This window comes from Salvia miltiorrhiza, chromosome 8 (assembly GCF_028751815.1).
Source record: "Salvia miltiorrhiza cultivar Shanhuang (shh) chromosome 8, IMPLAD_Smil_shh, whole genome shotgun sequence".
NCBI classification, from domain to species: Eukaryota; Viridiplantae; Streptophyta; class Magnoliopsida; order Lamiales; family Lamiaceae; genus Salvia; species Salvia miltiorrhiza.
In genome coordinates, this window is record NC_080394.1 from 44954615 (window position 1) to 44981218 (window position 26604).

A 26604-nucleotide genomic window follows, 5' to 3' on the forward strand; every position below is an offset into this window, starting at 1 on the left:
CAATCAGTAAGATTTCTAACACTACTCTGATTTCAAAACTGAAAAGGCTGAACCCCTTATTTGAACTTCAGTTTGTCTACTAGCTCTTCATACTGAAGTTAACTGACTGACTCATTATTAGTCTCACCCTTGAACCTTTTCTTAAACTGATTTTTCATTCATTGTTCACATCAGTTTCAGTTTTGCAAAAATAGCCTATATATTCCCCCCCTCCCCTCCCCCACACACACCAGTTTAGTACCCACCGGGACGCAATAGAATCGGCAAAACATATTTTCCCATTAGGACAAACAACTAAAGAGAGACAATAATGTTTACCATTTTATAATGTTTTTCCTTTTACTAGTATAGACAAAAATGAGTGGATTATCCAAGAAATCATAAGCAAAATAAGTAATAAAATGAAGATTAGACAAGAGAGTGAGACAGGGAGTATAAAGACAACAAGGTAAAAATAATCGATCTCTACATGGTTAGATTCCATTTGACTAGAATATTTCCAACACATTATATATGTTTAATCTGTTTGACTCAATTAATACAATAATATGTATGTTATTGGTGCTATAGTTAGTAGCATCAAATCATACTTTAATTTGTCATTAAAAAAATAAAAATAAATCATACTTTGTCATTTTCGCGTTAATTTCCAAATCGGTGTATTCCCTAATAACTATAGTTATTAGTGCTTAGTGAACGTCTATTACTGATTACCCATTAATTTTCTCTTTCTTCATAACTTGTGTTTAGAGATATACGTTAGATGAGAAATGATGAGTGTCAAGCTAGTTTAAAAAAAAGGTCAAAACCTAAAGGATGACGGACGGAGGAGAAGAAGGTTGGAGAGAGGTTAGGAGGGGAAGGTCTGGACGCTTCCGCTTCGATCACCATTCAGACAGGATACCCATCAACAACATTCGCCGCACTTTTTTCAAGCCACCAGTTAATGGAAGCCAGCGAGAGAACCGGTATCAAGCCCCCGGGAACACTTTCTTCTTCACCAATTTCCCCGATGGTACTTGGGTTGAAACGTTGGGAAAAAGGTTCATGCAAATTGGTAAAGTCATTGATGTTTTTTGTCCAAAGAAGAAGGATGCAAGAGGGAAACCCTTCGGTTTCGTTCGCTTTGAGGAGATTGAGGAAAATGAGAGAATTCTTGCTGACCTAAATAACATCTGGTTCGGTTCCTACAAGCTGAGAGCGTATATCCCGAGGTTCGACAGACCACCGCTGGACGTTACGACGATCCGCCACAATGAAGGGAGGATCGGAGGGGCCCCAAAACCGAAACTTGGAGACTAGGGTGAGAAGAAGCCACCTTATCCCGGAGAAAAAAGTTATCTTTGGGAAGTCGTTCGCGGAAGCTCTTGGAGGAACAAACACAAACACAAAATCAACCATGCCGGCAGACGAAGTAATAGGGTTCCAGTCATCGGAGGAGGAAACAAGCTGGCTTCGGTTTGCTTACACAGGTTATCTGAAAGAGGACTTCGTTTGGGAAGAGTTCGGAGAGGAAATTTGCAGTGAATGCGCCAATCATCTTAAAATTGCTCCGTTGGGCGGCAATCAGGTTCTCATACAAGGTACTCAACAGACCCCGATCAACGAAATCTTAAAAGACCTCGACGAGTGGTCTTCTTTTTGGTTCGAATGGCTCCGACCATGGTCATATGTGGATATGAACACTCAAAGGAACGTCTGGACAAGGTGGTACGGCGTTCCGCTTAGGGCTTGGAACTCCAGATTCTTCAACATCATCGGAGCTCATGTGGGCAGGGTTCTGAAGATCCATGACAAGACCCTGAATAGGCTCAGTCTGGACATCGCACTCATTCAAGTCTCCACTGGCCTCTCTCCCATTGATAGAGTCTTCGAATGCAATATCGATGGCGCAAGGTTCAAGATCAGGGTGGAGGAAGTCAGAAGTTCTATAATACCAGAACCTCTCCCGGAGTGGGGTGGGTGCTCGGAGTCGGAAACCGAAACGATAGTCTCAGCATCGGAAGAGGAGTTCGACGTCTCTCACAAACCGGCGTGCGCCCAGATCGGAACCAATGGCGACAAGACTCAGGTTTCCGACGCATGAACTGTTGCCCAAGCCTCGGAACAGCAAACAGACCCTTCGAATCCCGCGAAAAGGTTTGCCGTCTGCACATCTCCCAAAACTGATTGTGGGCTAACTACCTTCGAACAATCATTTGGAGCTCTTGATCCTGATGAAGTTGTCCCCACACCTTTCTTGGAAAAAGACAAGGAGACGTTTGTTTTTCCAAGTCAACCTAACCTAGTCAGCAGCTCTTTTTTGAGCCCAACAGCGGAAGAAGAGCCCACTTCCCAGAATTTGGGCCAAGCTTTTTCTGGCGATTTTTTAACGGGGTCAGCCCATGAAGGGTCTTTTATTGGGTCAGCCCATGTAGCAGAAAGGGCCTTTTTTTGGTGAACAGGGGTTAGAAAGTGAAGCCGGCCTTCTTGAAGTTGTTTCACAGCCTAGTTCTTCCCCTTCGGAAGGCGATCCGGCCCAACCAGATCTCTCTCTCACAAAGCTTTGTAAGTCCGACGCTTTCAGACCACATCAGAAAAAGAAGACCGGGGGCGAAAATCACCTGAAATTGGGTTTGAACCGATTCCTATCTCAGAAAAACAGGATGGCAGCTTCCAAAAAGAAGGAAAAGAGGAAGGAGGCCAGGATGGGATCACCTCGTCTCACTCCTCACGAATCTGACAGAGTTGACAGTGGACCGGGCGAAGTCAGGGATCTTCCAAACCAGACTTCGACGGGCTTCAAAGAAATTCTCTCAAACGCCGAGACTGAATCCAAAATCATGGAGTTTGGGCAGAAATTAGGAATCCAGTGCAATAAGGCGGATCTCGCTGTGCTGAAAGAAGTGACCCACGAGCCAGCTAATGTTGGAGTCCAGGAGATTTCGGAAAATGTGGATCAATGAATTTGCTCTCATACAATATCCGGGGGCTCGGGAGCAAAATCAAGAAAAGGGAAGTCCGGGAGATGATACAAAACTTTGATTTAGCTGTTTGCTTTCTCCAAGAAACCAAACTTGAGGCTCTTGGGGAAATGGACATCAAAACAATTTGGGGCTCGGAGGGTTTTGGTTTTGCCACTCGCAAGGCCGAAGGGAGGTCGGGAGGGATCCTCACTGATGAGGAGTAATATGTGCAGAGTAGGGAAAGAATACAAATCAGAGGAATCGACCCCACTGGCGGGTCAAATATGGCAGAAGAGACACACTCGCCAGAGAAGTCAATACCATCAGAGAAGTCACCATCGTCAGAGAAGTCCTCCATGCCAGAGAAGTCGCCATCGTCAGAGAAGTCCTCTACGCCAGAGAAGTCATCCACGTCAGAGAAGTCATCTTCACCAGAGGAAGCATCCTAGTCAGAAAAGTCGTCAATACCAGAGAAGTCGTTGCCATCAGAGAAAGTATATCCGTGCCAGAGAAGTCACTACCGCCAGAGGAGACGCCCTTGCCAGAGAAGACGTGTTTACCAGAAGAGTCACCTCCACCAGAGATGTCAACATCACCAGAGAAGACGCCTTCGCCAAAAAAGACATTTCCATCAGAGGAGCCAACAAACGCGCGGGAAGGTCTCCCGCGTATTACCGAAATTACCAGCGTACCCTTCCATCACACAAGACGCATGCACCGCAGATGTTTTTACTATTTTTCCCCTCCGTTTGTAAATCTATAAATAGGTCTTGTGCTCGTGTATTATGTTTACGCTATCTCATATTTTCAAATACAACTGCTATTTTCTCTTTGGGGCAAGGTTTCCGATCATTTTTACTTCGTCTTCTTCAAGTCACCACACTAGGTATAGTTCGCGGTTTCTCTCTATAGTTTTAGGTGTTGGTTTCGTAAACACCAACTGGCGCCGTCTGTGGGAAAGCTACTGAATTAAGACGTGAGGTTACGGTCGCCGACGTACGCAGATCTGTGAATCCAATCGGATTTGCGGGCGTTGGCACCGATTGGTCCGATAATCCGGATACCCAGCTGTGTTTAATCGGTTAATTGTGTTTTCTGGTTTAATATGTTGTTAATCTGCTGAGCTCTGCGTTGATTTGTGTTTTGGGTGCATGGGGAAAGGTGGCGACGGGCGTAAAACATGAATCAGGGGAAATTTACGTTTATTTACCGCTTGTTTGGGGTAGTTATCTGCGAATAAGGGGTTCTCTTGTAGAATTGAGGTTTTCTTCACCGATCTAATGTTTTGCATGAGGAAATTGTATTTGGGTGCTCTGTTCCGATTGTGTTCGTCGTTTCCTTACGGATCCCCGATATTTTGGGTTTATGTTGCTTGTATGTGGTTGTTTTGCGTGTTAATGCGATAATTGTGGGCGATCTTCGTGTTTTATCTTGTTTTCGGTGAAGCGTGTGGTTATTACTGTTAATTCATGGGTTCGCATCGATAATACGCCGATTAGTACTTTGCTTCTGTTGTGCTCGGGTTCGCGTTGTTAATCCATGGGTATTCTTTGTTTGCGATTGATAATTACCGTTACTTCCTATGTTTTGGTGACTAATCGTCGCTTTGTATCGTTGAATCGGGGGTGATAATCTGTTTCTGGTATGTTGGTTCTGTGCCGTGAGTTTACAGATGATTTTCGTTTAAGGGAGGGTATTTAGGGGTGTTTCTCATGTTTTTCGTGGCTAATCTTCGATTTCGATGGATGAATTGGGAAGTTATGCTCTGTTCCTGATATATTGGGGTTTTTTGCTATGGATATGTGGGTTTTTGTGGCTCATCTTCGATTTCAAGGGTATTTATTGTCGTTGATGCGAGGGCTTTACCTCAATAATATGATAATTAACACTTTGTCTTTGTTGTGATGAGATTCGTATTATGGTTTTGTGGACGACCTTCACTTGTGGGAAACGATTATTCATGTTCTCCATGTTTTCCTTGACTAATCTTCGTATTATGGCAGTATTTGTTTTCTTACATAATTCCTTTTCTTATTATGTTTAATGAATCGTGCTAACATATCTTCTGGTGGTTGCTCTGTTTGTACTTATCTCTGGGTATCTTGCGTCTGTTGGATTTTACTGAGGGCTCTGTTTTCTCAATCTATACTCGGGGTTTATTTCCCCGAGTGTAGAATTACTTGGAAGGGAATTTTTTAACGGTCTTCGTACCGGTGCTCGGGATTCTTTATTGGGTTTCTTATATCGGAACTCCCATCGGTAATGGAGGGTTTATTCTTTCGTCGTTAGGATTGTTTCTCACTTTGTCTACATGTAGGTACCATGGGATCATCAGATGCTCACCGCAACCTGGAGAAGGAGTTCGACTCCGCTGCTCTCACCACTGAGGTGCCTCCTTCATTGTTCACTGGCCTACAGGGCAATGCTACCTTCACTGCCCCACCAGGGTTTCAGGCTATCTCCGCCACTCCGTTGACAGGGTTGAATGCAAGCCTCCAGAGATCTGCTCTGGTGACTCCAGGATCTGACATGCCATGCTTAACTCCCGCGTCTGGAGCGGGACAACTCACGTTTGGGTCGATAGAACAGATGATGGCGCTGCTTCACTACTCCGCTGTGCGTCAGGCACTAGGAACTCCCATGTTGTCCACTGTTCCCACTGTAGCTCCACTGGTGGGAACGGCTACTTTGCAGGGCACTGAGGCCCCACCTCCCGCTGCTCAGGAGATAAACACTTTGGCAATCAACAAACAGGCGGTGATGCCCTTGGAAGTGCAAGGAGATCCCGTTGACAGGGAAGTGGAAAGAAGACCAGAGGGGAGCCGTGTCAGGCTCAACAGCGTTGTTAGAAAGGAGAGGGTTGACGAGTCTGATAGTCAATCCGTCTCCCTGGTGTTCGAGGAAGAGAGACCAAGGGAGAAGGCTCGGTTAAAAAACCAAGTGTCTCAGCTGAAACATCAACTCCAGGATCTGGAGGAATCACTGAGGGAGAAATCCCGAAGGGAGGACAGGGAACAAAGGTCAGGAAAATCGCACCGGGTGGAGAAGTCCCATCGATCGGAAAAATCGCGCTACACAGAGAGGTCAGAGGAAAGGGAGCTGGAGTATTCCTCTGGCAGACATGAATATAGAATCCACAAGCGTCACGCTCGTGATGCGCCCAGAGACAGAAGGGAGCAGGGGAGGCATAAGGGGGACAAGAGAGCTAAGACATCAAGGCTCCACCCGATCAACAACCGCAGTCCTTTCTCGGACGATATCTTGGCAGATACCTTACCTAGAAGCTACAAACCCATCTCACTGGATTACGATGGCACTACCGATCCGGAGGTACACCTCAATCGGTTTGAAGGGTTGGTTACGCTGCACATGTACACGGAGGGCATCAAGTGCCGCATCTTCTCCACTACTCTTACTGGACCGGCTCAGTTATGGTTTGGGACGCTGCCCCCAAATTCCATTCACTCTTTCGAAGAATTACAGACTCGTTTTTTGCGTCAGTTCGCGAGTTCACGGAGGGTAGGGAAGTCAGCCCTTTCGCTGATGGATATTAAGCAGGAGCAGGGAGAAACGCTACGGGAGTACACAGCGAGGTTTAACCTTGCCGCTCTGGAGGTGCCAGAGGCAGAATCGCAAATTAAAAACTGCGCCTATGTCAGAGGACTCAGGCCGGGGATCTTTTTTGACGAATTACAAATTCGACCAGCAAGGGATTTTGATGACATTATGGCAAGGTTGCCAGGTTACCTGCAGTTGGAGGACGCCAAAATGGCAAGAAAAGTGGAGAACGATAAGCATAGGGTCAAGAAAGCTGAGGAAGCGCCGGAGAGGCAGAGGCAGCAAGATAGGGCCCCATTCAGAGGGTTGCCTCCCAGGGTACTCCCACCCCAGGGAGGAATGCCATCTAATCAACAGCGTACAGTGAATGAAGTAACACGGTTTACCGAATACACGCCCTTGAATAAACCACAAGAAGAAATTTTTCATCTGATAAAGGATCAGCCGTTCTTTAGGGCACCAGGGACCTACCGGACTGGGCCGCCGCAGGAAGGGCCTAACAATAAGTTGTGCGAATATCACAATTCCTTTGGGCATTACACGAAATATTGTGGACACCTTAAGCACCAATTGGAGTTACTGGTGCGTCAGGGATATCTCGACCATCTCATTGACAGGGGAAATGAAGGTCAGAGGAGGACTGATCAGAGAGATCAGCGAGATCAGAGGGATCAGAGAGATCAGCGAGATCAGAGGGATCAAAGAAATAACCGGGATCAGCGACGAGAACAGGGGAACAACAACAGAGATCGCAGGCCTGATGACAACCAGGATAATCGCAGAGAGGGGGCAGACAGGCAAGCTCTTCCTCCCCCCCCCCCGTATAGAAGGGAAGTTCACATGATTTGTGGGGAGAACGGGATGCCCACATCAAATAGGGCTAAAAAGCAAGTCGTCAGAGCAGTTAAAACAGGGTATTATCCTAAAAGGGTCATGGAAGTCACCAGCGCGGCAGAGGAGCCGGCAATCACCTTTGGAGCAGAGGATATACGCACACTAATGTATCCGCATGATGATGCGCTGGTCATCACGGCGGACATTGCCGGCTGCATTATTCACCGTATTTTCGTGGATTCGGGCAGCGCTGTAAACATCTTGTATAAGGAATGTCTCCAAAATATGGGAATTAACGCTCATGTTGAGCCGACAAATGCTCCTCTGTTTGGGTTTGGAGGAGAGATGGTCATGCCCCTGGGGTATGTAGAGCTGCCGTTGATTCTCGGCAATACAGCTGCAGGCAACAAAACAAGGATGGTACGGTTCTTAGTGGTGGATATGCCTAAACCCTCGTACAATGTCATACTCGGCCGGCCCGCCTTGACGGCGTTCAGGGCGGTTATCTCTTTGTTTCACCTAAAAATGAAGTTTCCAATCGAGGGTGGAAGAGTGGGAGAAGTTTGTGGCGATCAAACGACATCAAAAGCATGCCACGTGCAAATGCTCACACAGTCAGCGGGGCAGAAAAGGGAAAGATGGACAGAGGGGTCGAACGCCCGGAAGAAGGGGAAAGTGGGCGAGGTGCATGCCCCAGCAGAGGAGCGCCAAGAGTTGGCGGATTTATTAAAAGACAAAGACTCCACAGAGAAAACCGCGCTGGTGTCCACCAGCGATGTTTGCAACATGATTGAATTATTTCCAGGAAAAGAGGGTTTCCAGACAAAGGTGGGGTCTACCATGAGTGATCAAGTCAGAGAAGAGCTTATTAGCTGTCTTCGGAGAAACGCGGATGTATTCGCATTCAGCACCGCAGACTTAAAAGGAATTGATAGAGAACTGGCAGAGCATTGCCTCAACGTGGACCCTAAGGTTAAGCCGGTAAAACAGCGGACAAGGAATTTTGGGGCTAAAAAGGACGCTGCGATCAGAGAGCAGGTCTATGAATTATTGAAAGCCGGGCATATTGTGGAAGTGCAATACCCAGAGTGGATCTCAAACGCGGTGATGGTACCCAAGAAAACGAATACTTGGAGGATGTGCGTGGATTTCAGAGATTTAAACGCTGCTTGTCCGAAGGACCACTATCCTCTGCCGAGGATTGATCAATTGGTGGACTCTACTTCAGGATGTGCCTTATTATCCATGATGGATGCGTACCAAGGGTATCATCAGGTAAAGATGAACAGGGGAGACATCGCCAAAACGGCCTTTGCCGTCTGTTGTGGAGTATATGGGTGGAAGAGTATGCCGTTTGGTCTGAAGAATGCAGGAGCCACGTATCAGCGGATGATGGAGAAAATTTTCAAAGAACAGCTTGCTAAGAATATCTCAGTGTATGTAGACGATATGCTCGTACGGAGTAACAAGGCAGAGGACCATGTGTCTGATCTGGAAGAGATCTTCACAGTAGTCAGAGATCACAGACTCATGTTGAACCCAGCCAAGTGCACTTTTGGGGTCACAACAGGGAAATTCTTGGGGTATAAAGTCACGCCAGCAGGGATTGAGGTCAACGCCGACAAGGTCAAAGCTATTTTAGAAATGACACCGCCCAGAGGAATCAAGGAGGTGCAGACTCTGAATGGGCGTATCACTGCTTTGAGCAGGTTTATATCGCGATCGGCAGAGCGAAGCATGCCGTTTTTCAAAGTGTTGAGGAAGGGAACCAAGTTTCTATGGACAGAGGAGTGCCGAGCGGCGTTTGAGGATCTTAAAGTATACCTAGCAAAACTCCCAACTCTGACCAAGCCAGTTCCGGGAGAAACGTTGTATTTATACATAGCTATGGGGGAGGAGTCAATCAGCTCTGTGCTAATCAGAGAGGAGAGAGGTCATCAGAGACCTATCTATTTTGTCAGCAGAATTATTCAGGGCCCGGAGCTCAACTACACAGAGATCGAGAAGGCTGCTCTGGCGGTCATGATCACGGCAAGAAAGCTGAGGCCTTATTTCCTTTCACACCGAGTGGTGGTACGCACGTCTTTACCTTTTAAACAAGTTTTGGGGCGCCCGGATTTGTCGGGAAGAATGGTTAAATGGGCTGTGGAACTAGGGGAATATGATGTAGAGTACGAGCCACGAACGGCGATCAAGGCGCAGGCATTGGCAGACTTCATACAAGAAACAACTCGTCGTCCCATACCAGAGTTCTGGGTGGCTTGTGTGGATGGATCAGTGACAAAAGAGGGGTGCGGAATCGGGGTATATATCACTTCGCCAGGATATGGAACATATCAGTTCGCTATTAAATTCACCTGCCGGTTATCTAACAATGAGGCAGAATATGAGGCAGTGGTCAGAGGGGCACATATCTTGTCAGAGCTTAAGGCCGAGTGTGTCATCATCAGGACAGATTCTCAGCTGGTAGCTCAACAGTTCTCAGGAGGATACAGTATCAAAGATCAGAGGATGAAGGCGTACCACACCAAAATCAACGAAATGAAAGAAAAATTCATGGAATTCAAGCTCGAGCAGATTTCACAGGAGGAGAATACAAAAGCGGATCTACTGGCGCGAATGGCTAGCGCGGTGGAGCAAACTTGGAGTGATGAGATTATTCTACTCTGTGATACCAGAGAGATGGAGACTTCGCAGGTGTTCTCGGTAGAGATCAGGGATGATTGGCGGGCTCCGATCATACACTTCCTAAAGACAGGGGAGCGGCTAAGCAGAGAGTCCAACCAGAGAGCCCGTTATGAGAATTACTGTCTAATCAACGATCAACTCTTCAAACGATCTTTCACCCAACCTCTGTTAAAATGCTTGTCACCAGAAGAAGCTAACTTTGCTCTTGAAGAAATTCATGCAGGTTGCTGCGGTGGGCACACGGGATTTCGGGACCTCGTACGCAAGATCATTCGGGCAGGGTTCTATTGGCCTCATATCAACCAGGAAGCCAGAGAGTTCGTTCGCAAGTGTGAAGCTTGTCAGAGGCATGCCGGGAGAATCAACATACCAGGGGAGCCCATGGGGGTCATGTATGCTGCTTGTCCGTTCGACAAATGGGGCATTGATATAGTCGGCAAGCTGCCTACAGCACCTGGAGGGAAATGCTTTCTCATTGTGGCAGTAGACTATTTTTCTAAATGGGTCGAGGCTGAGGCTGTGAGCAAGATCGATGAAGTTACAGTGGAACGCTTTATCTGGAGGAATATCTGTTGCAGATTCGGAGTACCACGAATCATTGTGTCTGATAATGGGACTCAATTCACAGGGCAGAGGATCGCGGATTTCTGTGATCGAATGGATATTACACAGAGGTTTGTCTCAGTGGCTCATCCACAGGCAAATGGACAAGTGGAATTAGCTAACAGGACCATATGTGAGGGAATCAAGAAAAGGCTGACTCAGAGCAGAGGGAAGTGGGTGGAAGAGCTGGACACTGTTCTCTGGGCTTACCGAACTAGTCCAAAAACGGCAACAGGGGAGGCACCATTCACGCTGGTGTACGGATCTAACGCGGTGATACTAGCAGAAGCACGACTAGAATCATACCGGATTACCACGTATAACACTGAGCACAATGAGGAGCTCCGCCGAGCAGAGCTGGACTTGGTGGAAGCACAGCGGGAGGAAGCCCGTATCAGAGCGGCCAAGTACAAAGGCATCATCAAAGCGGGATATGACAAACGGGTCAGAGTGAGGAAATTGTCAAAGGGCGATTTGGTTCTCAAGCGAGCTGATGCGTTAAAGGCGGTGGGTAAGTTTGAGGCCAACTGGGAAGGGCCATACATCGTCACAGAGGTCTTGGGAGGCGGTGCGTACATATTGTCGGATTCAGACGGCAGAGCTCTCCCCAGACCATGGAATATAAACACACTCAAAAAGTTCTATGTATAACTGCTTCTTAGCAGGAGTAATCACTTGTAGACCGGATACTCTTTTTCCCCACAGGGGTTTTAACGAGGTCCGGGGCCATAATATCAATAAAACAGATATGTGGTTCTAGGGAATTCCCTGGTGTTGTGTTTGTTTATTTCAATTCTTGTTTTCTTACATTTCATATGCTACTTAACATGTTCATGCAGAGCATTGCACATGTCACCAGAGGGGGGAGTAGGGTGTATACCCGTAATCTCCAATTTTCAAATTCAAAATACAAACTGCTTCTTAGCAGGACAAGGGAAAAACGAATACAAAAACTGCTTCTTAGCAGGTCAAAGGGAAAAGCAAGCACCAGGGATGGATGCCTTTTCTTCCACACTCCGAGTTCTCTTTCGCCGACGAGACATGCTCATTCCTCAGATCTACTCCAGCTCCACCCCACGTCTGCAGGAGTATCAAGAAAAACAACAAGTCAGAATGTCAAAAAGAAAAAAAAATACAGAAGAAAAACAAACCAATGTCCAGATCCGGAGAATCAACGCTCAGATCTGGAGAAACAACGGCCAGATCCGGGAAACACGGCAATAATGCTCTCAAGCAAGGGAAGCCCGCTCATTACAACCACAAAGTTAGAGATCTGCACCAGAGGCACAGAGGAAAAGGGCGAAGCCTTCAGGGATGTGAATGTTCAGAGGGGAACTTCCCTTACCTGAGTGCTTTACAACCAAGATAAGAAGGCATTTTGAGCCAAAAAGACGGGAGATCTAGGGTTTGAGAAGAGAGCAGCTTGGGGCGGCGGAAAGAAAATAAGGGATTCTGAGCTAGGTCATGAAGAATAGAGGGGTATATATAGAAATGATATCGGGCCTAAGTAAGGGGCCAGGGGGTAATGGGCTTATGCGAATTTATGGGCCGGAGAAGGGAGTAAGAAGTAATTGGGCCAACATGTTCATAACAGAGTATTGTACATGTCACCAGAGGGGGGAGTAGGGTGTATACCCGTAGTCCCCAATTTTCAAATTCAAAAATGACTTCTCAACAAGTAAAGGGAAAAACAAAGGGATCACGCTCCAGCAGAGGGAGGGAAGCGCTCGTAAGCCGCGAAAGTTGGTTGTGCCATCCGGGCCTTCCATGCTCCGCGCAGAGGGAGGGAAGCTATTCAATCGTAAGCCGCGAAAGTTGGTCGTGCCATCCGGGCCTTCATGCTCCGCGCAGAGGTTGCTTTAACCGTAAGCCACGAAAGTTGGTCACACCCCCCGGGTTTTCCATGCTCCGTGCAGGGTGTTCCTGTCAATCGTAAGCCGCGAAAGTTGGTTGTGCCGCCCGGGCCCTCCATGCTCCGCGTAGAGATAGCACTTAATCATAAGCCGCGAAAGTTGGTTGCACCCCCCGGGTTTTCCATGATCCGCGCAGAGGTTGCTTTAACCGTAAGCCACGAAAGTTGGTCACACCCCCCGGGTTTTCCATGCTCCGTGCAGGGTGTTCCTGTCAATCGTAAGCCGCGAAAGTTGGTTGTGCCGCCCGGGCCCTCCATGCTCCGCGCAGAGATAGCACTTAATCATAAGCCACGAAAGTTGGTTGCACCCCCCGGGTTTTCCATGCTCCGCGCAGAGGTTGCTTTAACCGTAAGCCACGAAAGTTGGTCACACCCCCCGGGTTTTCCATGCTCCGTGCAGGGTGTTCCTGTCAATCGTAAGCCACGAAAGTTGGTCGTGCCAACCAGGCCTTCCATGCTCCGTGCAGAGGTGGCACATAATCGTAAGCCGCGAAAGTTGGTTACACCCCCCGGGTCCTCCATGCTCCGCGCAGAGGTTGTCCTTAACCGTAAGTCACGAAAGCTGGTCGCACCCCCCGGGTTTTCCATGCTCCGTACAGGGGGTTACTATTTAATCGTAAGCCGTGAAAGTTGGTCGTGCCACCCGGGCCTTCCATGCTCCACGCAGAGGGTTACTATTTAATCGTAAGCCGTGAAAGTTGGTCGTGCCACCCGGGCCTTCCATGCTCCACACAGAGGGTTACTATTTAATCGTAAGCCGCGAAAGTTGGTTGTACCCCCCGGGTCTTCCATGCTCCGCGCAGAGTACTCAAGCTTGGATGGGAAGCAGCTTGGATGGGAAGCAGCGCGGATGGGAAGCAGCGCGGATGGGAAGCACGAAATCGCTAACAAAGAAATCAACCAAATCCTCGCCAGAGGAGTCATCACAATCCTCGCCAGAGGAGTCATCACAATCCTCGCCAGAGGAGTCAGCACTATCCTCGCCAGAGGAGTCATCACAATCCTCGCCAGAGGAGTCATCACTATCCTCGCCAGAAGTGTCGTCCAAATCCTCGCCAGAGGAGTCAACGGAATCCTTATAGCAGAAATTAAAAGAAATCTAAAGGGAGGGGATCAGAGAAGCATCAACAACAAGCATAACAAGTCAACTCAAATCAGCAGGGGAAAGACGGGAATATAAACTCAAACATCAATGAGCAGTGAGAACAACGTAAAGAATGAAGGGAGAAAAGCGGCACAAGCAAGGAAAAAACTTCACAATAATATGCCAATGAGGCAGAGCTATACACCCCAAAACGAGAAGTAAGTATCCAATTTATACAAACTAGAGAAATTACAAAATTTGTCATCAAGTTAGGCAGGAGGGACGGAGGCATCTGCAGGGGAGGTAAAGGAAGCAGGGACAGAGGCAGAGGAGACCAGAAGAGGGACACCACTTGCGGAGGGCTGGCTAGCAGAGGCTCCCCCTGCAAATACTGGCAGCATGCCAGCTTCCTTCACTTTCGGAAGACGAGCTCCCAGATCCAACAGCTTCATAGCCTCCTGCACATATAGGTTCTCATCTCGATACAGCTCAAACAGTTGGTCCATCGCAGCAGAGGAGGAGGCAGAGTCGGAGAAAGCTGAAGGCGCCAAGGTAGAGGGCAGGGGAGGCTCCATACTGAACTGAGAAAATCTCCGGGTGCTCTTGCCAGAGGGATCTCGCAGCCGGTTCACAAAGCGCACCAGAGAAGCAGAGAAAGCAGGCATGTACATGGGTGCGGAGGGCAACGAGTCAAATCCAATCCCGAGAGTAAAATAGGGAATGGCTTTCTCCAGCACTGGGTACCACCATTCCGGTTTCCTGTGAGAATTCGCAGGGATCCCCATCAACGCATTTATCTCCTCATCCTTGAGGTTATCCATCAAGGCGTGCAGGTTCAGGGTAGCAAGTTGCTCTGGGGTGGCTCCCGCCATCTCCAATGCCTTGGTAGCAGTACGCTCTATCACGTAAGCGAAAAGGGGTCCGAAATCCTCCAGGTATTCGGGAGTCTTTTTGAAAGCCTCCAAAGTGCCCTCCAGCATCACCCCCAGGAAGTGTTGGCCCTGCGGAGACAGGAAATACTCCAGACGTTGATCTCGCGCCCCCAGGACATAGGCACGATTTTGCGCTTCCGCGAGCGTCTTCTTCCAATCACGCCGAGTCGCCTTATAGGCTTCTTCGTATCTCGCCTTGAACCTGGCCAGGTTCTCATGACCTTCCTTGGTTGTCCTTTTCAACTCAGAAACCAGGGAGGACTTCTCCACTTCCGATTGGGCCAGCTGAGCCTTCAACTCAGCAATTTCTGCCTCAGCCTTACTCAGACGCTCCACCACCCCAGCGACATCATCATCACGCTTGGCGATGTCCGCCTGCTCCTTTTCTCTTTCCTTTTCTGACTCATCATAGTCGTGAATACACTTGACAGCTCCCCACATCCGAGCCTCCACCTGCAAAAAGACAAAAAGGATTCCGACAGAACAATAAAGAGGTTAGTAATTTCGTTTTTACTATGATAAAAGGTATAAAAAGTAAGGTACCTGAAGAGCCAATTGGCACAACTGAGTAACTAAAGCCCCCCGGGTTAGCTTCTCCACTTTCTCCTGGTCCTTGGAGTGGACACGAGATATCAAGGCATCGACTAACGCCTGCCCCGACAAACTCGAAATCGGCCCAGGAACAACATCTTCTGGTTCTTCGGCAGAGGCCACAGCTTTGCCCTTGCCTTTCCCACCTGCAGAGGGGAGGGTCTTTGATCCACCAGCAGGCTTCTTCGCTGGTTCCTTACCCTTTCCCCCGGGGGAAGGGAGGGCCTTCGAACCACCAGTGGACTTCCTCACTGGCTCCTTAGACTGACCGGCCTTCTTCAGGCCTTCTTGTTTCTCCTTCTCCCCCACGGAGATCAGGGAACCCCTCTTCCTTTTCTTTGAAAGTTCTGCCAGGGTGACACCAGGGATCGAGTCAGGTGAAGGAACTTCATCAGTAATATCCACAATCTGGATATCCTCTTCACAGGTGCCAGATGCACCATCAGTATTGGGACGCCTACTCCTATGAACAAGGGCGCCTGCATCAACCTCCTCTACATTAAAGGGGCGAGAGGCTTCCACATTCCCCTCGGGGACTTCTACCGCAGGAGGGAGGGCGACCAGCGCGGTCCCAATCGGCTGTTCTGAGGGGCCTGTCCCAGAAGCAGAACCCCTGGAGCCATGCTCCCCACTGAGAACAGGAGAAGCAATAGCGGGCAGATTGTCCCCACATTTCTTTCTCCAAGACATGTCTGCAATTTAAAACGCTACATCATTAGCATCCGGGTAACAAAAGTTAATATATTTTTCTAATTTATATTTTTTACCTATCGATTTCTCTGGATATAGGGGGAATAGGCCATTGAATGCCAGAGACGAAGGGTTTTCAGCAAGGTACCTACAGTCTAAGGTCTGGGCTTTATTCATAGCATTCAGTTGGGCAATAACGCCCAGGTCAAAGTTCGAGGGAGGCTCTAAAGAAGCTGGCCTATAGGTAGTGCGGGAACCATGCCATTCTAGTTCCGAAACTCCGTAAGCACGCCAACTACCAACAAGGGTGCGCACATAGCAATACTTGGATAAAAAGCCTTTATCAAAAGAATTTAAGGAGGAAAGAAAAGAGGTGGGATGACTTGGGTGGCCAGCAAAACTATACAAAGGACTACCCTGCATACGAAGAGTCTGGGTCTGACAAAATAATTTGCCCGTATCCCCAACACCATGGGCGCGGCAAAGAACATGGAAAGCGTATAACCTACGGATGGCGGAGGGGGCGATCTGGTAAAAGGGAATACGGTAATGGTTACAGACACTGGCTAAAAGATCAGGAGGAGGAAGCCTGAGACCGGCATTTATCTGAGCTTGCCAGATCACCACGGTTTTATGATTTCGAAGTTCTTCTGGGGATGTTGTGGCTTTGGAGAAGGCAACGAATTTTAAACCCTCAGGATTACGACATTGGCGCTGCATCTTCTCCATCTCTGCGACACTAAGGCAGGATGCAGGAACACGCTTCGGGGATTGGGGTGTCTTTTTAGTTCTCTTCTTTGGTAAAGAGGGACTGGGAGCAGTTTCAGAGTCATGAGAAACAGAGGGGGAAGGAAGATTTTCAAGATCTTGGAGTTGAGGAGACGAAGATGAAGAAGCTTGGGGGGAGGGGGAAGGCGATCGCGGGGGTTGTGGGGCGGACGTAGAAGCCATTATTGGAAATTTCAATCCTAGGGTTTCTAGCACGCTCAATCAGAGCACCAACAACTATACCACCATACTACAACTAATCACAAAAACTGGAAGAAGAGGCGCGCGAATTACCTAGGTCGAATAGGGATTGAGTTTAGGCACCGGAACGGAAGGATCGCCGGAAGCACGTCGGAACAGGAATAAGAATCGCAGAAAATTTACAGATGAAGGGATTTCGGAAAAACAAGAGAAGTAGAATAGTGAAAAATGGGAGTTCGAATCGACTAAGTAAAATTGTACGCGGGCAACCACCAACACACGGGATGAACGACGCGTGGCACACGGGAAACAATCGACGGATGAGGATTTCTACGGAGAGACGAAAGGACGCAAAGGTTAAAAAGTAACCTCGGGGTACGGGGAAAGTACTGTAAATCGGGCAGGCATTTAATGCAGGTGACGTCATCCACGTGGGCGAGTCCTCTGGCTAGTGGCAATACTCCAGAGTGAACTAGCCAGACCAGGGAGGGTGGGAATAATAAAAACACCAGAGAGCAACTTACAGGACTTACCTTTATTTTCGTAAAATATTAGAGTGTTTATATCTTCATGACTTGCAGGAATCAGGGAAAACATCATAGCACCAGCTTTAACAATACTACAATGGTTGAACACGAAGAATACCCGGTTCAACCAGACTAGAGGGGGGAGTGGTTGATGAGGAGTAATATGTGCAGAGTAGGGAAAGAATACAAATCAAGGAATCGACCCCACTGGCGGGTCAAATATGGCAGAAGAGACACACTCGCCAGAGAAGTCAATACCATCAGAGAAGTCACCATCGTCAGAGAAGTCCTCCATGCCAGAGAAGTCGCCATCGTCAGAGAAGTCCTCTACGCCAGAGAAGTCATCCACGTCAGAGAAGTCATCTTCACCAGAGGAAACATCCTAGTCAGAAAAGTCGTCAATACCAGAGAAGTCGTTGCCATCAGAGAAAGTATATCCGTGCCAGAGAAGTCACTACCGCCAGAGGAGACGCCCTTGCCAGAGAAGACGTGTTTACCAGAAGAGTCACCTCCACCAGAGATGTCAACATCACCAGAGAAGACGCCTTCGCCAGAAAAGACATTTCCATCAGAGGAGCCAACAAACGCGCGGGAAGGTCTCCCGCGTATTACCGAAATTACCAGCGTACCCTTCCATCACACAAGACGCATGCACCGCAGATGTTTTTACTATTTTACCCCTCCGTTTGTAAATCTATAAATAGGTCTTGTGCTCGTGTATTATGTTTACGCTATCTCATATTTTCAAATACAACTGCTATTTTCTCTTTGGGGCAAGGTTTCCGATCATTTTTACTTCGTCTTCTTCAAGTCACCACACTAGGTATAGTTCGCGGTTTCTCTCTATAGTTTTAGGTGTTGGTTTCGTAAACACCACTCACTTTGTGGAATTCATCTCTATTCACGTGCTCCAGCACTTGGGATTTTCCAGGAGCGCTTATCGTGAACGGCCGTTGGTTGGAAGGTAACTTCGATGTTTGTTTTATAAATGTTTACGCACCACAATCTTTATCTAACAGGGAGAGTCTTTGGGATTCGTTGGGATTAGTTGTGGAACAAAACAGAGATACTTGTTTGTGTATTGCCGGAGACTTCAATTCGATCCGGAGGAGCTCTGATCAACGAATGTTGGGAGACAAAGTGGCCGAACACGACTGCTAGTGGCCTTCAAAGAACGGTGTCGGACCATTGTCCGATTCTTTTGAAAACTGAGTTTGTTGATTGGGGTCCCAAGCCGTTCCGTTTCATCAATGCTTGGACCCAACACCCGGGCTTCGAAGAAACAGTTAGGCGCTCCTGGCAAAAGGAAGGTATTCAAGGGTGGAGTGGTTATGTCTTCATAGAAAAGCTCAAGAGGCTAAAGACGGACCTTAAAGTTTGGAATAAAGAATCGTTTGGTGCTGTCGGGGAAAGGATTTCCAGTCTCAAGGATGAAATTAGCAGGTGGGACACCATTGATGATGCTTTCGGCCTTAATGACGATGAGGTGATCAAGAGAAGTGAAGCTATGTCCAACCTTCTCCTCCAATTGGAGAATAGGGACAGTTTGCTTGCACAAAAAGCTAGACAACGATGGGCGAAAGAAGGCGATGCCAACACAGGGTATTTCCACAGAATTATTAAGGGACGCCGAAAGTCAAATGAAATCCCAGGTTTGATGGTTAATGGTCAGTGGTCGGAGAAACCGGAGGAGGTGAAAAAAGCAGTTAGAGATTTTTTCCATAATCAATTCCGGAAAAGGGCCCGCTCGCGGCCGATCATCCCAACTGATTTCTTTCAAAAGAAATTGTCAGATGAGAGCAAGGAATGGTTGGTGAGACAGTTCACTGAGGAGGAGATTAAGGAGGCGGTTTGGAATTGTGACTGTAGCAAGAGTCCCGGCCCGGATGGATTCAACTTTCACTTCTTCAAGCGTTGCTGGGATATTATTAAAAATGATCTCATTAAAGTGTTCAAGGAGTTCCATCTTCACGGCAAAATCGCAAGAGGGTGCAACCCGTCTTTCGTGGTGTTAATTCCGAAGAAAGAAGGGCCGACGGAACTCAAAGATTTTCGCCCAATCTCGCTTATTGGCTGCCTGCACAAGATTCTCGCCAAAGCTTTATCTCTTAGATTGAAACAGGTCATCAGCGATATCATCACGGATTGCCAAAGTGCGTTTGTGGAGGGGCAATATATACTTGACGGAGTTGTGGTGCTCAATGAGATGATTGAGGAGGCAAAGAAAAAGAAAAAAGGTTTGACACTTTTCAAAGTTGATTTTGCAAAAGCTTTTGATTCTGTTGATTGGGATTTTCTTGATTCTATGATGGAAAGAATGAATTTCAGTCCAGTTTGGAGAAAATGGATTGGTGGCTGCCTTAGTTCAGCCTACGCCAACGTTTTAGTCAACGGATCCCCTTCGGGGGAGTTTCAGCTGGAAAGGGGGCTCAGGCAAGGAGACCCCCTCTCGCCTTTCCTCTTTCTCATTGTCGCTGAAGGCATTAATCTTCTCACCATGAGGGCTGTTCAGAGGGATCTTTTGGTGCCGTTCAAATTCGGTACTGGTGAGATTTATATTTCGCACTTGCAGTATGCGGATGATATGATTTTTGCGGCTTCAAATGATATTGATAATGCATGGGCCTTCAAGTGTATCCTCCACTTGTTCGAGATACTTTCGGGACTCTCGGTTAATTTTGATAAATGCAGCATCTTCGGCATTGGTTGGGAACCACAGCTGGGCGAAGAAATGGCAGCTTTGCTCAAGTGTAGAAGGGGCGATTTCCCCGTTAAATATCTTGGTTTTAATGTCGGTAGAAGCCTTTATCGTCCCTCTGAATGGGAGCACGTTGTTGAAAAGATTAAGAGAAAAATTAGAGGATGGAAAAGCCGAAAATTCTCGTTTGCTGGTAGACTCACCCTCCTCCGTTCCATCCTCACTGCAACTCCGATCTATCAATTATCCTTTGCCAAGGCGCCAAAGAGAGTGATCGCTGATCTTACGTCATTTCTTGCCAAGTTTCTCTGTAGTGGGGATTTCGCGGAAAGAAAGATCCACTGGATTAAGTGGAAGGATTTGTGCATTGATAGAAGCCGCGGAGGATTGGGTATTAAGGATTTTGGGTGGTTCAACCTCGCTCTGTTGGCAAAATGGACTTGGAAATTTCTGGTGGAAAAAAAAGCTCTTTGGGCTAGAGTGATCAAGCTCCGACATGGAGATCTTCGTTGGAATGGCAGCGGCTTTACTTCTGCAGGGCGAAGGGAGCTGTCTACGGGATGGTGGAAAAACATCTCTGGTATCTGCTTGGGAGAAGGTGGAACTTGGTTCAGAGATAATGTGGAGATCTCGGTTGGCGAAGGTGATCAGACTCTGTTTTGGCACGACGCTTGGATTGGGGAGCAACCTCTTAAGATGACCTTTCCCAGACTGTTTCGCTTAAGTCGGCAGCAAGATAGCTTTATCAAAAATCTGGGAGTCTGGAATAGAGGTTCGTGGCATTGGAATCTCGAGTGGTCCCGGCCTCTATTAGAAAGAGAACTCATTTCGGTGTCTAACTTGAACTCGATCGTTGAGAACGCCCGGCTTAGAGAAGGACAGAGGGATGGCTGGCACTGGAAAGCATCCCCAAGCGGAACTTTTACTGTTAAGTCGGCATACAGCGAATTATGCTCTAGGGATCCTGATCTCTCTCCCCATGGCGAGGATCCTCCGGTTCCGCTTAAGGTGATAACCACAGCTTGGAGAGCTTTGCGTGATAGATTGCCTACGTGTGATAATCTTGTTAAAAGACAGCTGGACATTCATGGCAGCGAGCTGATCTGTACCCTCTGCAATTCGAATGACGAGGCGGCAGAGCATATCTTCTCAACTTGTGGTTCTTCCGCGGAGCTTTGGAAGGGTTTACTGCGTTGGGTTGGGAAAGAGTCTGCTCTCCCTGCTAAGCTGAAAGATCATCTTCTTGCTTTCATTAACCTGGGCAATAAACATGACATCCAGTTCCTCCTTGGAGTTTGGATGTGCACGATTTGGATCATCTGGAGAGAACGCAATAATTGCGAGTTCAATCTTGGAACCTGGAATTTCGACAAGCTGCTTAACGAGTTAAAATCGCGGACGTGGAGCTGGATGACGGCGCTCGCGCCACCCGGTCCTCAATCTGATTTCAATCGTTGGTTTGGGGCTGTGAGCCTTCATGGCTGATCTTGAGTTTTCTCCCTTGTGCTGCCTGCGTGCAGCTCTTTCTTTCTTTTTCTGTGCTTCTGTTTTGTTGGCTACTGTCTCGGTACTCCTGGTACCACCCTTTCTGCATTATTATAATTATTTTCCTGATCAAAAAAAAAAAAAAAATGATGAGTGTCAAATGTGCATTATATTTTAATTTGTTGTTTTATTCTTTTTGTTTTTAACAATTTGTGTTTGACTCTATTATCCATGACTAGTGCTAATTATGGACCTAATTAATTTTCCGTCATGAAACAAAATTATCACGAGTTGCTTGATTTTGGGAAATATTATATTTAGGGGTGTAATCGAACCAAGCCGCTCGCGAACTATTTGGGGCTCGGCTCGAAAAAAGCTCGTTCAAAATTCGTTCATTTTTTAAACGAGCCGAACTCGAGCCCGAATCCGAGCTCAATAAAATTATCGAGCCGAACTCGAGCCTGTGCATGTTCGGCTCGTGAGCTCGCGAACATGTTCGGCTCGAACCTATTCGCGAGCCTATTCGCGAATAGGCTTGCGAATATGTTTGCGAATAGGCTCACGAATAGGTTCACGAATATGTTCGCGAATAGGCTCTCGAATAGGTTCATTAAATAATAATTTTATATATTTTATTTGTTAAAAAAAATTTAAATAATAAAAATAATACTCATAATTAAAAAAATTATCTGTTTGTTAAAAATAAATTATAAATTATGATTCATAAGTAGTCTAGAAATATATGAACAAATATAATTTTTTTTTATTTTAATGAAACCTTAATGTATAAATAATTCGAACCGAGCTCGAATTCGAGCTTGAATTTGAAATCGAACTTGAAATTCGAACCGAACTCGAGATAAACGAATAATTAACGAGCCGAGCTCGAGCTCGAGATAAACGAATAATTAACGAGCCGAATTCGAACCAAACTCGAGCTTGGTATTATATATGCGAGCCGAGCTCGAACTCATTTTTAGGCTCGAATTCGAGGTCGAGCCGAACCAAAACTTCACGAACCGAGCCCGAGCCTGGAGGTATTCGGCTCGGCTCGGTTCGTATACAGCCCTAATTATATTATTCTCCCTCTGTCCCACTAAGTATGGCTCCTTAAAGAAGAAAAATGATAAAAAAAAGTGGTGGAGTTCATAAATTTTTGTGCGATAAAGAAATTTCATTTTTTGAAAATGATCATTTGTAATGGACAACCCAAAATGACAAATGAGTCATATTAAATGGGACGGAGGAGTACTATTTTTTTTATATATATATATAATCAGGGCAAACAATAAAATTAATTCATATATAGTTCTATATTTGGATTTTCATCAATCTATAGACAATGAATATTAATCAATCATCCGCAGTTATTCGGGTAGGGGTTTAACGACGATAGATTAATCTTTCTTTTTTTTTGACTTGGGGGAGTTGGGGAGGGGGAGCAGTGGTGTTTGAACCCAGGACCCCACTGTTCACACATACGAGGTCGCACTGCTTCGTGTCCCCTTGAGGATATTAACCTATTATTCTAAGAGATCGATTTAATTAAGAATTAGGTTACTAGACATATGTGAGACTTTAATGAAACCAAACCCTTAAAAGGGTTCAATTACACCACATGTCTACCACTTGTTTGATGAATCATATACATGAACTAAATAATTTAATTTGTATATTAGTTGAACATACTCCCTCCGTCCCACGAATCTTGACATGATTTTCTTTTTCGGCCGTCCCACGAATCTTGACACGTTTTCTTTTTTGGGCTGTCCCACGAATCTTGACACGTTTCCATTTTGGGTAATAATTATTACCTTCTGTCTTCTACTTTATCACTTTTATTACATTCTCTCTCATATTTTATCATTTTTATATTTTATTAATTACACTTAAAACACTAATCCACAACTTCTTAATTCTCATGCCGAATTCAAACGTGTCAAGATTCGTGGGACGGAAGGAGTACTCAACATCGATTGTGTACATGAAATATTGCAACATAATTGCAAATGTGGTGTAGATGATCCAATTTACATGAAATGATTCTTATTCATTATCTACTTTTGATACTATATAGATATATTTATTGTAAAATAAGCATTGCAGTCACATAGTCACATTGGCACGCACCCGGTCCCAAGCGCACAATATAATAAAGGGTGTGTATTTTAGAGGATTAAAATTAATAAATAAAAATAATAAAATTAATTTCTTAATTATTTATTTAAATGAATTGAAACTTTGAAATATCTCAAAGCTCTCAATTATTTTTATCATTTAACCTAATTTTACTTGATTCATATCTCATAAAAAAAAGTGAAATTGAAGAAATACTAGAGGATAAAAAAAATTCAATCATGCATATAATCAATCATGCATAAACACTTCTTTAGAGATATAGATCCTTACATAAAAAATTACTAGTATCATAATTTTAAAAATAAGACATGTATAATAATGTCTCGAGTATTTAACATGTATGATGTATATATACTTGAAATATAAATACGCTTTATCCTTTTTCAGTCTTCGTTTTATGAATTTGGTTAAATAACTAACATAGCTTAATTTGTGTTAACATACAACGAAATGCTTAAATTTATACTCTCTCCGTCCACAAAAAGATTCCTACTTATCATTTTTTTGTCCACGAAAAAGAGTTTTATTTCACTTTTTAAACTATCACATCATACATTCTCTCATGTATTTAGCCATAATTAAACTGTAAATTTATTTTATTTTTTAATTAATAATATATATTTATTCTATATTTTTATACTAACACTCCTTCTATATGTAACACCCCGATAACTTAGATTTATTTTATAAGTTTAATTAATGGTATTTTCTTGTATAACTTATTATTATTATTATTATTATTATTATTATTATTATTATTATTATTATTATTATTATTATTATTAATGATTCCTATTAGAATTAGAACTCCTTTTATCATCTTTATTCTTTATCTTAGTAGGAGATATACATAGAAAATAATTTTTTTATATTTATCAAAAGCTCTTTAGAAACTAGTATAAATATGGGATCTATTTTCAAACCCTAAAAGAGACGGACACACTAATTAATTAGGGTTTTAGAGAGCAGAGAGGGCCAGAAACGTGTGGAGTCAGATTTTCGCAGGAAATCAATTTCTGGCAGTTTCGGAAGAATGGCCATAACTTCCTCCACAGAAACTCCGATTCAAGCAAAACAGGCGGCTACGGAAAGCTCTCTCGAAGTCGAAGAAGTCGTATTTCTGGACAAAATATGATTTGAAGGACGTTTGAGGCTTCAAACGAAGGCTTGAAGCTGACTGATCTGTTCAGCTGCGATTTTGACGAATTCTTCTGAATTCTTCAGGTGCGGCGCTATTAAGACCTTCATTCCGGATTTTAGTTAATTGCCTTCGACTTTAAGGTGAGGGATTATATGCTTGTGGTTATATTCATGTATGTTTTTATATGCTCTTAGTTCATGTTTGATTATGCTTACTCAGCCATGTAGAAATACATGTTCAGAATTTCAGCCATGTAGAAATACATGTTCAGCCATGTAGAAATACATGTTCAGAATATCAGCCATGTTGAAATACATGTTCAGCCATGTAGAAATACATGTTCAGAATATTAGCCATGTTGAAATACATGTTCAGGGGCTCTCAGTTCGCCCATCAGATTATCAGTATATGTGTATGACAATGTGAATTATTTGCATGTTTAAGCGTATGTGAATATGTGCATGATTCTTCACTGAGTATATTTTCAATATGCTCACCCCTTATCTTCTCAGTTTTGCAGTTCTGGAGTCGAGGTGGCCATGGAAGTCGAGAATGACTAGAGATTTAGTATTTTCATAGAAATTTAAGTTGAAACATGTTACTTTTTAGTTTATCATTTTATTTCATGTTACTACTTTAGTTTTGACAAGTTGATTTTAAATTCGTTTAAAACTTTTATAATTCAAGAAATTTTATTTTTATCTATTAGTTTTCAAAGATTTTTATATTGAAAAGTTTATGAAAATTGGGGTGTTACACTATAAGTTATATATTTATTTTACTTATAATAATTTTAATAATTTTATTAAAATTTGTGTACATCTTCAAAAGAGATTCTTTGTTGTGGACGGAACTCTCATTTGTGAGAGGTTTTGGGTTCAATCCTGTCTGCGTGCGAGTTGCATAATTAATTATATTCATATATCTATTGTAATTAAAAAAAACTTAGTAATTTACTGGTCAAACTCTTCAAACCAAATAAAAAGTGAGCAGAGAGTGCCGAAAATGGACAGACATCGCAACATCTAAATAGCTAGGTTACAAACCATGCAGCAGCCAACTTTAAAGCACGCCATTTACTTTTACAAAAATAAAATAAAATAATAGTAATAATCTTACTTTTCACCCCCACAAATTTGAAAGATTGTGGTTTTAACCCCCAACATCATGTCCCTCGCCACATTCCATCCCACATTATAAAATAATTAACTAATGATAGTAGGAATTCTTTTTTAATTTAAAAATAATTAAGCAAATAAAATATTTGAAAAAAAATGGATCTAGTTTCATTTCCGAAATTAATGGACACCCTATTATCTATGTATGGCGAAAATAAACCATAAAAGCATAAAAATGTAATATTTCTAAATATGTAGAATATATAAGATTTTACTTTCCTCATCATCTGAAAAACATTGAATGGGAATTTAAGGGAGATTGCACCAAATATGCATAATTAAATATCTTGAGTATATACAAATTAATTATCAGGTTTGAAGATGAAAACATGAGTCAAACATTAATAGTCTTCAATTATACAATTTCGCCTTTGCATTGATTTTTGTGCATCTGTGCTGCAACACGAAATACTAAAGAACTTTGGGTCTGAGTGTTTGGTCTTTGCAACTTGACTTTCGTGTTACAATTTATTGTTTGAACTCTGGAAAATTTAATATTTCAACTATGAACTTCTATTATTGGCTACTCTAATTTATGTCACGCGTCAATTATTAAGATTATTATTGGCATTTGTAGTTGACAGATGATTTCATCAATACGCTCTAATTTAGTGAAGTGAATTAGCTACC

General features: G+C 44.7%; 1 protein-coding gene across 1 annotated transcript; it reads left to right on the forward strand.

Annotated features, from left to right (window-relative positions):
- The first annotated feature begins 1399 nt into the window (after positions 1–1399).
- Positions 1400–2945, forward strand: LOC130998533 (uncharacterized). The gene is made up of 2 exons (XM_057923949.1): positions 1400–2071; positions 2445–2945. The coding sequence occupies exons 1-2, from the start codon at positions 1400–1402 to the stop codon at positions 2943–2945; spliced, it is 1173 nt and encodes a 390-aa protein (XP_057779932.1).
- The last annotated feature ends 23659 nt before the right edge of the window (positions 2946–26604 follow it).